The 12,548-nt window shown below is 46.2% G+C and overlaps 1 protein-coding gene across 1 annotated transcript in view; it reads right to left on the bottom strand.

Annotated features, from left to right (window-relative positions):
- Positions 1-3,150, bottom strand: part of SUCLG2 (succinate-CoA ligase GDP-forming subunit beta) — a 223,078-nt gene extending 219,928 nt beyond the window's left edge. The window contains exon 1 of the mRNA XM_081902928.1: positions 3,001-3,150. Coding sequence (XP_081759054.1) covers positions 3,001-3,087 — 87 coding nt within the window. The 5' untranslated portion in view covers positions 3,088-3,150. The remainder of the gene's footprint in view (positions 1-3,000) is intronic.
- Between the last annotated feature and the right edge of the window lie 9,398 nt (positions 3,151-12,548).

Raw genomic sequence — 12,548 nt, 5'->3', positions numbered from 1 at the left:
CACATGAATGCTCCACACCAGCAAACTGTTGAAACTTCAGCTTTTATAGAGGTGGGCACTCTTGCTGATGATCAATTAAGCAAGAGCATTTGATTAGCAGCACCTGTCTGCTTACTTAGCCTCTTAATTCCTATGGAAGCAGTAAGGGTGCACTTAGTTTTTCACACGTGATTTCTCAATTTTGGCTTTATTTCTGTTAAATAAATCATGGCACTATGTAATATGTCATGTGTCGTTGTTCATCTGAGGTTGTATTTACCTAATTTTAAGACCTGCTAAGGAACAGATGGTTGTTATTATGTCTTCCTATGTAAAACCACAGAATTCAAAGAGGGTGCACTTTCTTTTCACCATGATTGTAAAAAGGTAAAGGTAAAGGGACCCCTGACCATTAGGTCCAGTCGTGACCGACTCTGGGGTTGCGGCGCTCATCTCGCTTTATTGGCCGAGGGAGCCGGCGTACAGCTTCCGGGTCATGTGGCCAGCATGACTAAGCCACTTCTGGCGAACCAGAGCAGCGCACGGAAACGCCATTTACCTTCCCACCAGAGTGGTACCTATTTATCTACTTGCACTTTGACATGCTTTTGAACTGCTAGGTTGGCAGGGGCAGGGACCAAGCAACGGGAGCTCACCCCGTCACGGGGATTCGAACTGCTGACCTTCTGATCAGCAAGTCCTAGGCTTTGTGGTTTAACCCATAGTGCCACCCATGATTGTAGCTTTTGACAAACTCTCTCACATATCCTCACACTTATGCAATATAGGCTAGATATGCACTGCCCCATCCTACAGGGTTACAGTTAGCATTACTGAGCTTATGCATGTTAAGTGCTGTGCTTTAAGCTGCATCACTGCTACTGCTGCTGTTATTCTACTGTGAAGTTTCAATTTAGGCACAAAGCCAGAGCTCACCAGGCCTCTGTCACAGAGTTTTATCTGTGAGGTCAAGGCACACCCTTAGAATATCAGAACGAATGAACTGAGGGTGCAAACTCCACACAGCCACATTTATTCTGTTAAACGAAAATGCAAGAGGTCAGTGGGCATGTGCCAAGGCAACAGCTTAGAGGGCCACCCGCTGTCAGGCACCCACTGGCAACCCACAGCCAGGCAGAGGGTCAATCACTGACCTGAGGCCCCTAGGCTAGTTCCCTTATTTCTTGAAGGTAAAAGTGGCTGGCAGCAGGACCACTGTCACAGCCACGGCCCGAGGGAAATCACATTCCATGAGCTGCTCCGAAATATTATCAGGAAGAAAAATTAAAAACAAAAGGGAGCCCTGAAGTGGAAGAAGCATTAAGAGAGATCCAAAGGGAGTGGGGGATGGGGGAAGTACGAATGAAGATCATAGAATATGGTGACGGAAGACAGGAAGAGAGCTGTGATGTGGGGAGAGGGAAAATAAGAGAAAAAGAAATAAAAGGCCAGAACTCTGGGGGCAAGGACAGAAGTTGTTTGCATGAGCTGCAATGGCAGAAGAGGATTTTTAAAAAGTAAAGGTTAATTGTGATATTGGCTCCTAGGAACATTGGAAACTGCCTTATTCCAAAAGTCAGAAATCAGTCCACCAAGTTCAGCATCATCTACTCTGACTGGCAGTCAGGATTCCCACTAGCCTCTCTCCCAGCTCTACCAAAAGATGCTGAGGCTTGAATCACAGACCTTCTGCATGCAAAGCAGGTGCCCCTGTACTGAGCTATGGCCCTCCTCAGAATAGCCCACCAGTACCAACCCCTGCCTAACCTGTGATACAGAAACAGCAGGTGCCGCCACCACAGATAAGAAGGCTGCTAAGGGCCTCGTTCTCTGTACAGTGAAGGTGACAGAGTGGTCACTAGCTCTGTCTTCTATCCACGCACTTATTAAACGTGCAGCAGAGGGGCCCGTTCTCTTTTCTAGCTACCGTGCAGTGACAGCTGAAACACTTCCTCCTCTTCATTTCCTTCAACAAGCAAGCAGGAGTTCAAGTAATCCACAGCTCTGCTTGCTCTGGATCTGCCTTTCCCACCCCGAGTCCTCAGATATTGTTGAACTACAACTCCCATCACCCCTAGCTAGCAAGGCCAGAGCTCAGGGATGATGGGAGTTGTAGTCCAACAACATCTGGGGACCCACAGGTTGAGAACCGCTGCTGGATGGTTTAGATCCTGCTGGGGTGAGCAAGCGGTTTCTCCTCCATCCACCCACCTGCCCTCTGGGCTGTGCAGAGGAAAGGGCCAGCACCACAACATCTTAAGGAAGTCCAAACCAACCAGATGGCAAGCTTATTAGCTGCAGCCTCCTGCACCAGATGTGCAAAAGGTAACAGAAGGGAGCTACAGGGAGCTCCACTTCCTTATTTTTCCCATGGCACAGCAGAGCCAGACTAGCACCAGCGAAGGTGCAAAAAGGTCAACAAGTAAACCACTTAAACCAGGGCTTAGCTGAGATTGCCTGTATGAGCAAGGCAAAGGGAATTGCACCCACTGGGTGGCAGGATGAGGCTCCTTTACGGGAGTCAGGGGATGGACACGTTGCCAAGAATCTTTCAAAGTCTAGCCCTGGTTGGTGCGGTGTGGTTTGAAAGGCGAGGCTTACAGTAACTGCTATTCAAATCAGTGGGACTTGCTTCCGAGTATACACCCCTAGGATTGTGTATCAGAGCGAAAGCCTGATGTTATGCGCTTCGAGTGTTTTGAGCATGAACAGAGTGCCTTTCCGTTATCACTGCGAACGGGTCCAGTATATATATATATATATATATGCATCAGCACAGGCTAAATAAGGAATTTAAACACGTTCCTAGAAGAAAAGGCCGAGAGGAAAGCCGAGCTCGCAGAACTGCCACCGGGATCCCTTGCCCAAGAACAGCAGCAGCAGCAGCAGCACCCAAAGGAGACCCAGGGCAGTGAGGGAAAGCTCCGCCTAAGCCTGGCCAGCCACTCCAACCCTCCGCCGGGACGCTGCGGCGCCAGGGCAGGAAAGCCGGAGACGCCGGGAGAGGCCGGGCGCACTCACCGGGCTGCGCCTCGCCAGCAGGGAAGCTCTGAGCAAAGCCAAGTCCCGCAGCGCTGTCCCAGCCTGGCTTGCCATGGGAGACGCCATCTTAAGTCGAGCCACACGTGGGCAGCGAGGAGGAGCGGCCGCCTGAGCGGAGACAGCCCAGGGGGCGGCCCCGGCGAGGAGGCGGAGACGGCGGCGGGCGGGGAAAGGAAGGCGCCGGCGCTGCCCGCGCGCCGTGGCGGAGGCGTCTGCTTGAGGGGAAATGCGCCCTCGCAGACCTTGGAGACCGCTGCTTGGGGACGGGCTAGTGCACCTCTTTCGGAGAGGAGTAAGAAGCGGGGAGCGGCTTGCCTTCGTCTGCTTCCAGCCGCTGGCCCGCGGCGACCTTTGAGCCACTCCAGTGGCCCCGAAAAGCGCCTAATTAATGCCACGGCGACCGGTTGCACCGCCTCGCCGTGCTTCCCCCGCGCGTAAAAACGCACCCGCGCGCCATGCCCAGATTCACGCTCCAAGTCAATTCTGTGCTGCTTTGAAAGAAGCCCACTGGCGTGCCTAGGGTGGGGCTGAAGTGATGCAGCTGTACATACATGGGGCTGATCTACACAGGACACCTTGCTGCTGCCGGAGTGATGCTCCTGTGCCCCCATTTATGTAGAAGCGAGTCCCAATGAAATCGAGCCGATTTCAGGATGAGCGTCCTTAAAGCCGGCCCGGAGTCCCGGGACAGTTGAGATGTTTTGCTAGAAGCGCGGGCTACAGCCCACGATACAGCTTGTTATTGTTGATTTCTATACCGCTTTATATTTTAAAGGAAAAATCTCAAAAGCGGTTTACAACACATTAAAACATCCAACATGACAATCCATAATAAAAGAAATTCAAGCTCCGGGGGAAATTTTTCAGATACTCCTCTTCCCCATATTATTATTACTGTGATTATTTATTCAGTTTGTCATTAGAACATCGCAGGGCGATTCAGATGACACAAATACAAAATGGGAACACAAAATACATGATACAAGAAAGTCAAACCAATAACCTCCCTCCCACAAGCACGTTTAAAAGGCCATAGAGAGTTCGAAGGCTGAGTTATAGAGAAACATTTTTGCCTGGTGCCTAAAAGAGATGCAATGAAGGAGCCAGGTGAACAGGTACAGCATTCCACAAGACTTTGTAAGAAGAGGGCAGGTTTCGGCGGCAAGGATGACCTTTCCTGTTTCAAACATTAGAGCCACTTTGCACATGATGTTTTCCTCATTATCTGTGACAAATCTCCCATGTGAATTGGCTGTGGCTTGTGAAGTATCCCAGAGCATGGGGGTCAGTGCATGGACTTCATATGTGTAGTGACCCTTGTATAACACTTATTACAAGCATCCCAGACCCCTTAAAATTAATCACCCATGACGACCTTTTAACCAGGATGGCTATTAAAAAAGAGTAATGAGAAGGTGCATGTTCCACCCTTTTAATACAGTGGTACCTCGGGTTACATACGCTTCAGGTTACATACGCTTCAGGTTACAGACTCTGCTAACCCAGAAATAGTGCTTCAGGTTAAGAACATTGCTTCAGGATGAGAACAGAAATCGTGCGCCGGCAGCGCAGCGGCAGCAGGAGGCCCCATTAGCTAAAGTGGTGCTTCAGGTTAAGAACAGTTTCAGGTTAAGCACGGACCTCCGGAACGAATTAAGTACTTAACCCGAGGTACCACTGTATGTACTTATTGATGCAATGGGGATTCAAGTCTGTGCTCACTATTGTAACAACAACAACAACTCCCAAGAGGTTCTGCTTGCAAATTTCCCATGGGCATCTAGCTGACCACTAAAGAATGGGATGCTGGAGTAGATTGGCCTTTGGACTGATCCAGCTGCTGCGCTCATCTTGGTGCATTCGAAAATTACCTTGAACCTTACTTCCTTCATTCCAAACATCTTGGTTAAAATTATTAGTTTGCAAAGCCTTTCGGAACCGACCTCACATTTCCCCCCTCATTTCATATATATATATATATATGTGTGTGTGTGTGTGTGTGTGTATTTCTGTTCTCATCCTGAAGCAAAGTTCTGTTCTGTTTCTGTTCTCATCCTGAAGCAATTTCTGTTCTCATTCTGAAGCAAAGTTCTTAACCCGAGGTACTATTTCTGGGTTAGTGGAGTCTGTAACCTGAAGCGTATGTAACCTGAAGCCGTATGTAACCCAAGGTACCACTGTCAGTGGATGCTAATGCTAAAATAGCCTGTTCATTCCCAACATCTTTTGTGTAGGTCCTTTTCTGATTTGTTTGAGGTGAATGCCATGCCCAGCGCTTGGGTGGTGAGTGTCCAGCAGTTCAAGGAATGTTGTTTATCATTAACCTTTTCTTTAAGCATTAAAAAAAAAACCTATTTAACAAACACAAACTCATTTTAACCACCAGGGCTGCATGGAGCTTTCAAAGGAAATAAATAAATAAATGCCCTGAATACCATCTGAGCTCCTGCTGGTACATGTCAAGAATAAAACAGCTATTACAGCAGTGAAGAAAAGAACATTTATGGCTTCGTGTGGTTTTTTTTTTTTTAAATGGATAACAGATTCTAATTTAGAATGAAATAGACCAAGAGTAAATTCACCTTCACTCATTTCACAATGTTGTTGGTCCCCATTGACTTAAGTGGGAATTCTTCAAGCAAAAAGGAAAAGGGGTGGGGGGAAGGCGAGGAATCATCTTTCAGATTTTTCTCACTGAGAAAAACAAATGACTGATTTGTTTTGACACTAATTTATTTTATTATTTGCACCTATAGCCTGCCCTTCACCGAACGGTCCTGGCATATATAAACTGTTTAAACCCATAAGGTAGATTACCGTATTGGCCCGCATATAAGCTGCACCCAAATATAACCAGCTTATATTTAAAATGGGGGGGGGGGAGAATACCCGAATATAAGCCGCTCCTTTAAAATTCTGCAGGCACTCACACCTGTTCTGTTTTACCGTTTGTCTGTTTCAGCAACAATATCGTAAAAGCCCATTTTTGTAAGGTCGCGAATTTAAGCTGCACTTTAACTTTTCCCAGTCGGAATTGGGGGGGGGGTGAGGCTTATATTCAGGCCAATGTGGTATGTGGAAACTCATTCCTTGGCGATTTCCCAAAAAAGTCTGAGGAAATATCTTCATCAGAGTCAGTGTGAGAACAGGGTTCAAACTCCTCAGCCATGATGCTGACTGGATAACCTTGAGACAGGTACTGCCTCTCAGCTTAACCTACCACACAGGGCTTTTTTGAAGAGTAATGATCAAAGGGAGAAGAAGAAGAAGAAGAAGAAGAAGAAGAAGAAGAAGAAGAAGAGTTTGGATTTGATATCACTCTTTATCACTCCCCACCGCTCTTAACCACTACACCACACTGGCTTACCCCATGAAGAACCATGCTTACACCCCTGATCTTTTTGGAGAAAAAAAGGTGGGCTATAAATTCAACTGATCAATAAGTATATGGTGTCTTGCTGTTTATTATTTAGAGCTCAGTGCCAAAATAGGCTTCTAAAGGGTTTGGCTAGTATAAAAAAAACCAGTTACACCAATGTTTAGGAATAGATAATGAGCTGGTTTGGAGCAGGGGTTGAGCAGCACCCACTGTTGAGGGCCACATTTTGGCAGTAATTTGCGGGTGATGCATACTGGAGCCAAAGGCGAAAGACTTTGGGATTGTTCAATATAGATTGACCCAATGCTCTCAGTCCGAGAGGTTTTGACAGGGTTACTCTCAAAATAGTTACACTACTTTCAAATAAGTGACAGTGGTGGGGCAGTGGTGCAACTCACCTGAACTCTTCTTTTCTGGTCACGGTACCAGGAGGTAGAGGGGGGCGGTGGGGTTGGGGTTGACAAATGCAAATTTACGTCCAGTGCTGAGGCCCTTCTGGTGGTTCCCTCACTGCGAGAAGCCAAGTTACAGGGAACCAGGCAGAGGGCCTTCTCAGTAGTGGGCCCGCCCTGTGGAACGCCCTCCCATCAGATGTCAAATAGAAAAACAACTACCAGACTTTTAGAAGACATCTGAAGGCAGCCCTGCTTAAGAAGATCAAACCTATCCATTCTTAAGGAAATCAGCCCTGAGTGGTCACTGGAAGGACAGATCCTGAAGCTGAGGCTCCAATACTTTGGCCACCTCATGAGAAGAGAAGACTCCCTGGAAAAGACCCTGATGTTGGGAAAGATGGAGGGCACAAGGAGAAGGGGATGACAGAGGATGAGATGGTTGGATAGTGTTCTCGAAGCTACCAGCATGAGTTTGACCAAACTGCAGGAGGCAGTGGAAGACAGGAGTGCCTGGCGTGCTCTGGTCCATGTGGTCATGAAGTGTCAGACACGACTAAACAACAACAAAGGCTTTTTAAAAAAATATTTTTTATTAACCGGCCAATCAAATCAAATTAAATCACATCACATAAATTCCGAATTACAAAGTCAAATTTTAAATTTTGTTGGAGGGACCCATATTTCAAGATCCAAAGGGGGATTCTGATCTTCTTCTTGCTACTGCGTTAATGTCCAAATCAATCCAAATCAGTCCAAACAGAGTTCATAATTCTATCCAGTCTTATCTTGCTGTTTCCACATCACATCTTGTTCATATATTTTCTCTTTTTTCTTTATGATCTCTTCTGATAGTCTCCTTAAGCCAATAAACACCAATAATAATCCTGTGTGAATTTTCCATTCTTCCAATCCTCAAATCGAGATTGTTTCCATATATCATCACCTTCATAGATAACATCGCTTTTTCCATCATTGATCTCGTAAAACTGTCGCTCTTAAGTCCCTCTGAGGAGTTTCACCCACTATATATAAATAGCTCTATTTATCTCTTTCTCCTCCCAGACTCAAGACCTCCAACAGAACTTCCCAATATGGCGACGGCATTTGTAACTGCGTCATTCCAAAGCTCTTATACATTCCACGCTCTTCTTAAAACATGCTTTGGTTCGGAAGTTTATCTCCACACAGCCTTAAATCCACAGCTTAAGTCCTTAAAACGACAATTCTGACTCGTGAGGGGAGGGGATTCTTGTTTAATCACATAAGGAAAGAAAGGAAAGTTTTTCCCCCTCCCCCATCAGTTATTTGCCATACCGTATCTTGGCATATCTTCTCATGCTTTATTCTTGTCTTGTTTTATCAGAGATCTCTTCTGTTAGCAGTCTTTACTCCCCCTCCTTCCTTGAAATATGTGCATTCCTTCATCCAAATTGTTTCTTTTGAAGTTCTTGCAGCTAGTGGCGCGGATCAGGGACGGTGTCCAGGAGTGCCAGAATCCCACAGGAGGGCTTTGTGCCTAGTGCCCCCATTCCCACAAATTCGGGGGTGGTATAGGGCACAACAGGCAAGGGCAGTCCCCCCCACCATCCTGGGGGGGGGGTAGGGAGGCTAATAACTCCCATCATAGCCTCCAAATTACCTCGTGTGTGTCGGAGAGATGTTATTGTCAGCCATCTTCCGATGCACCCCCTAGTGGCCCCCCCAAATGGTTATTGTATTTTAATATTCTTTTGGAAGCTGCCCATAGTGGCTGAGGAAACCCAGCCAGATGGGCGGGGTATAAATAATTTATTATTATTATTATTATTATTATTATTATTATTATTACGCACTAGCAAGAGTGCAGGATTGGCTTCACTGGTGCACCTGCAACACACCAACCTCACCAACCAATTTGTCGTCAGGCGGGTAAGGAAGGGGCTTCTTTCCCCCAAGCTATGCAACTATGGTGTTTTTTAAAATAATAATAATAATAATAAATTATTTTAATTTTTATCAAATCATAGAATTGTAGAGTTGGAAGGTTTGCCCAGTCAATGCAGGAATCACAGCTAATACTGCCCTTTCCAGTTGCTCTGAAGCAATGTAAAAACCAAGAAAACCAAACACTGTTAAAAGCAGAAAAGGAGGAAATAAGGAGGAAATGAATAGGAAGGAAGGAAGTCTGATGGGATGGGGAAATGAGGCAGCTTCAGGAAGTGTGGTGAGCCATATGAAATGAGGCCAGGAGCTGCGTGAGGCAACGGGGGCTACGGGTTGCCCCGCTGTGGTCTGGGTGGTCTGTGGTTATGCCTTTCGTTGCAAGTGATCTGAAGAACCCTGCAGTGAAATCGTAGCTTCAAAGAACTCTGGGACTAACCTTTCCACCTACCTCAAGAGAGCTAAAAATTTTGTTCCAAGGAAACACTTACTAACGTTCAAGAGGAAATAGCAAGCTGAAGAGAAACAAGAGCAAAAGAATGCGTGTGTTTGTGTTTGAAGGAAATTTACAACTGGTGTGGACAGAGTGTAATAATCATCCCTCATTCTTTTGGTATCGGATGGTGCGAACTTCCACACACAGAGACGCGCACACAGAGGACAGTAATTATGATTGAAATGAATGGGTTGGAAACAAGCAACACATCAGTTTACGAAAGGCATGTTTCATCTTTATCGAAAAGGCTGCTATGTAGGGAAGAAGAGAGGGAGCCCCAGTCTATCGAGAGAGATTTGTTGCAAGACGCTCGGTTCCAGATAGTCAGAGCTGCTCTATATTGCAGGGGGAGAGAGGCAATTTTATTGAGTTTCTGTCAGAGACAATGGAGGACCAAGGAGGTAAAAAGCGCTAAGATCTGAGCTGCGAGATCTAGTGGAGGAAAATGACTTCTCAAGAGGAAGGACCACCGATAAAAGGTGACTGTGACCCCTTCAAAGACAGCTTAAGAAGCTGCTTGAAGGATATGATGAGACAAGTGGAGTGAATGTAATAAAGACAAAGCAAAGAATTGTCCAGCATGGAAATCAAAGCGGCCGCATATGCTGATGTTAAAGGAACAAGTGATTTCAATGGTGGGTGCACTCAGATGTCCTCTTGCAAGGCTTCTGCTGAGGCCTAAATACCTATGGTGCAGGGTTTCCTATTCTTTTTCAAAAGCATTTTGCACCAATTGAGGAAATGTGATAATTCATGGGATCAGGGAAGTTATGGAGGGGGAAATTAACTCCTTTCTCCCCTACAGTCCTGAAGAGAATCCCTGTTCTGAGGCCAATAGTATAGCTTGTACAATGTAAACAGTTTCCAATGTTTGTGTGTCCCTCTGTGTGTGTTTGAACTGAAAATTAAAGGTGGGGAAGCAGCAGAAGTGGGATGATCAAAATGGCCTCCCCCTCCCCTTTCCCTCAGGAATCCTTGTTCTTACAAGGTGAAAACAGGTATGGCAGAGCACAGGTCACCAACATGACACCCACTGGTGCACATGTGCCTAGAGGAACTTTCCTTGGCGTCCACAGTGTCTCCTCTGTGGTAGTGTAGTGGTTAAGAGCAGTGGACTCGTAATCTGGTGAACCGGGTTCTCTTCCCCGCTCCTCCACATGCAGCTGCTGGGTGACCTTGGGCCAGTCACACTTCTCTGAAGTCTCTCAGCCCCACTCACCTCACAGAGTGTTTGTTGTGGGGGAGGAAGGGAAAGGAGATTGTTGGCCGCTTTGAGACTCCTTCAGGTAGTGATAAAGCAGGATATCAAATCCAAACTCTTCTTCTTCTTCTCTCCCTGCTGAAATTAGGCTGGAAAGAATGATTCTTTTGTAGGCAGTGGAACAGGCTGTGATGCATGTGTTCTTGCCGTATGCATGCTGTGGCCATGATTTATTTGCCCAGCTTCCAAAGGTGCCCACAGGGCCAAAAGATTTGAGGCTCATGCAGTAGCATGATTTTGAGCAGAGAAATGGTAGGAACAGAATGAAGCAGAATGTTGTAAGATTTAGGACAGCACCTAGTCAGACTATGGAACTCGCTCCCCCAGGAGGCAGTAATGTCCACCCATTTGACTGGCTTTAAAAGAGGATTAAACAAATTCATGGAGGAGAGGGCTATTGATGGCTGCTAGCCATTGATGGCTGTGCTCTACCTTCACAGTAATACTTCCAGATACTAATTAATGGATGCCATGGGAGTGAAGAGTGCTGGTGTGCTCATGCTCTGCTCCCATGTTTTCCCATAGGCATCTGGTTTGCCACTGTGAAAACAGGATGCTGAACTCAATGGGCCATTGGCCTGAAAAAGGAGACTATTATTGCAGTATGTTCTTAGGCATTGCTCAGCCTTTCTCTACTAAGACAGGCAAGCTGAAACATTGGGAGGCATTTCATGTGTATCTCATGGTCAGTGAAGGACCATAGCTCAGTGACAGAGTATCTGCTTTGAGTTCAGACGGTCCCAGGTTCAACCCCCAACATCTCCAGGTAGGGCTGGGAATGTCCCCTAGCCTGAAACCCTAGAGAGCAACTGCCAGCCAGTGTAGACCCTACTGAGCTAGAAGGATGACTGCTCTGGCTCAGTGTAACACAGCTTCTTAGGTCTGATGTCTAGTTTGGCCATATATTACAACTGAAGAAGGATGTTGGCTCCCGTGTCTTATAAAAAACTTTCTTTTTCTGAATCGGTAATGTGCAATTACAGCTTTCTGAGTCAGACCTGTGAACTTCCAACCACTTCCAAGTGTTTTGAAGTTCAGCAGGTCTGGCTGGGAGCCACATTGTGCATTATCCATTCAGCAAAACATTTGCACATCTTTTCAGACATGGGATTTACTCCAGAAAGTCATCCAGTCATCTTTAAAACATAAGGTGAGGTGCCTTTCTTAGAATTTAGCCAAAAGAGGTTAGAGAGAGGATGCAGTAATTCAGACATAATGAACCCGTGTGATGGAGGGAGGGAGATAATTGAATAATAAAAGGACACAAATCGAGGCAAATTCATCATATAATTAATTTCAAAATGAAACATTTTAAAGGCTGCGTATTGACTACGCGGGTCTAAATTAGGGTTTTGCTGTAACTTTATCAGGTTCAAATGTTCAGTGAAAATCAAGTTCATACACATTACACATGCCTGCTAGTTTAATATCAGAGGTGAGGCTATTTTATGTTGACTCAAAGTGCACAAAGCTGGGAAGTTGGAGCTAAGGCAAAAATACCTTAGCAGCCACCCTGAAGTTTAGGAATGTCACAAATTGTGCTTGTTTACAACTTACCCTTCCTATGGCCACAGATTTCCTTAGTCTTTTAGACTCAAATCTTGATGGGAAGGATAGAGTGCCTCGAACCAGAAGAAGAAGAGGAGGAGGAGGAGGAGGAGTTTGGATTTGATATCCCGCTTTATCACTACCCGAAGGAGTCTCAAAGCGGCTAACAATCTCCTTTCCCTTCCTGCCCCACAACAAACACTCTGTGAGGTGAGTGGGGCTGAGAGACTTCAGAGAAGTGTGACTGGCCCAAGGTCACCCAGCAGCTGCATGTGGAGGAGCGGGGAAGCGAACCCGGCTCCCCAGATTACGAATCTACCGCTCTTAACCACTACACCACATGTCATCCTGGACCTGTACTGCCAATTGAAGTATCTGAGCCTTACTGTACTACTGGAGAAATTTCCAAGGGCTGCCACATGGGCAATGGAGCAAGTTTGCTTTCTCCTGCTCTGTAGGGTAGGACTTGAACCCATGGCTTCAAGTTATAAGAAAGGAGATTCTGACTAAACAACAGAAATGACTTTC

The sequence above is a fragment of the Podarcis melisellensis genome (genome assembly GCF_964234715.1).
Source record: "Podarcis melisellensis genome assembly, chromosome: 2".
In the NCBI taxonomy this organism is placed as follows: Eukaryota; Metazoa; Chordata; class Lepidosauria; order Squamata; family Lacertidae; genus Podarcis; species Podarcis melisellensis.
Note: the sequence above shows the minus strand (reverse complement) of the source record. Positions and strands in the feature narration are given on the sequence as shown.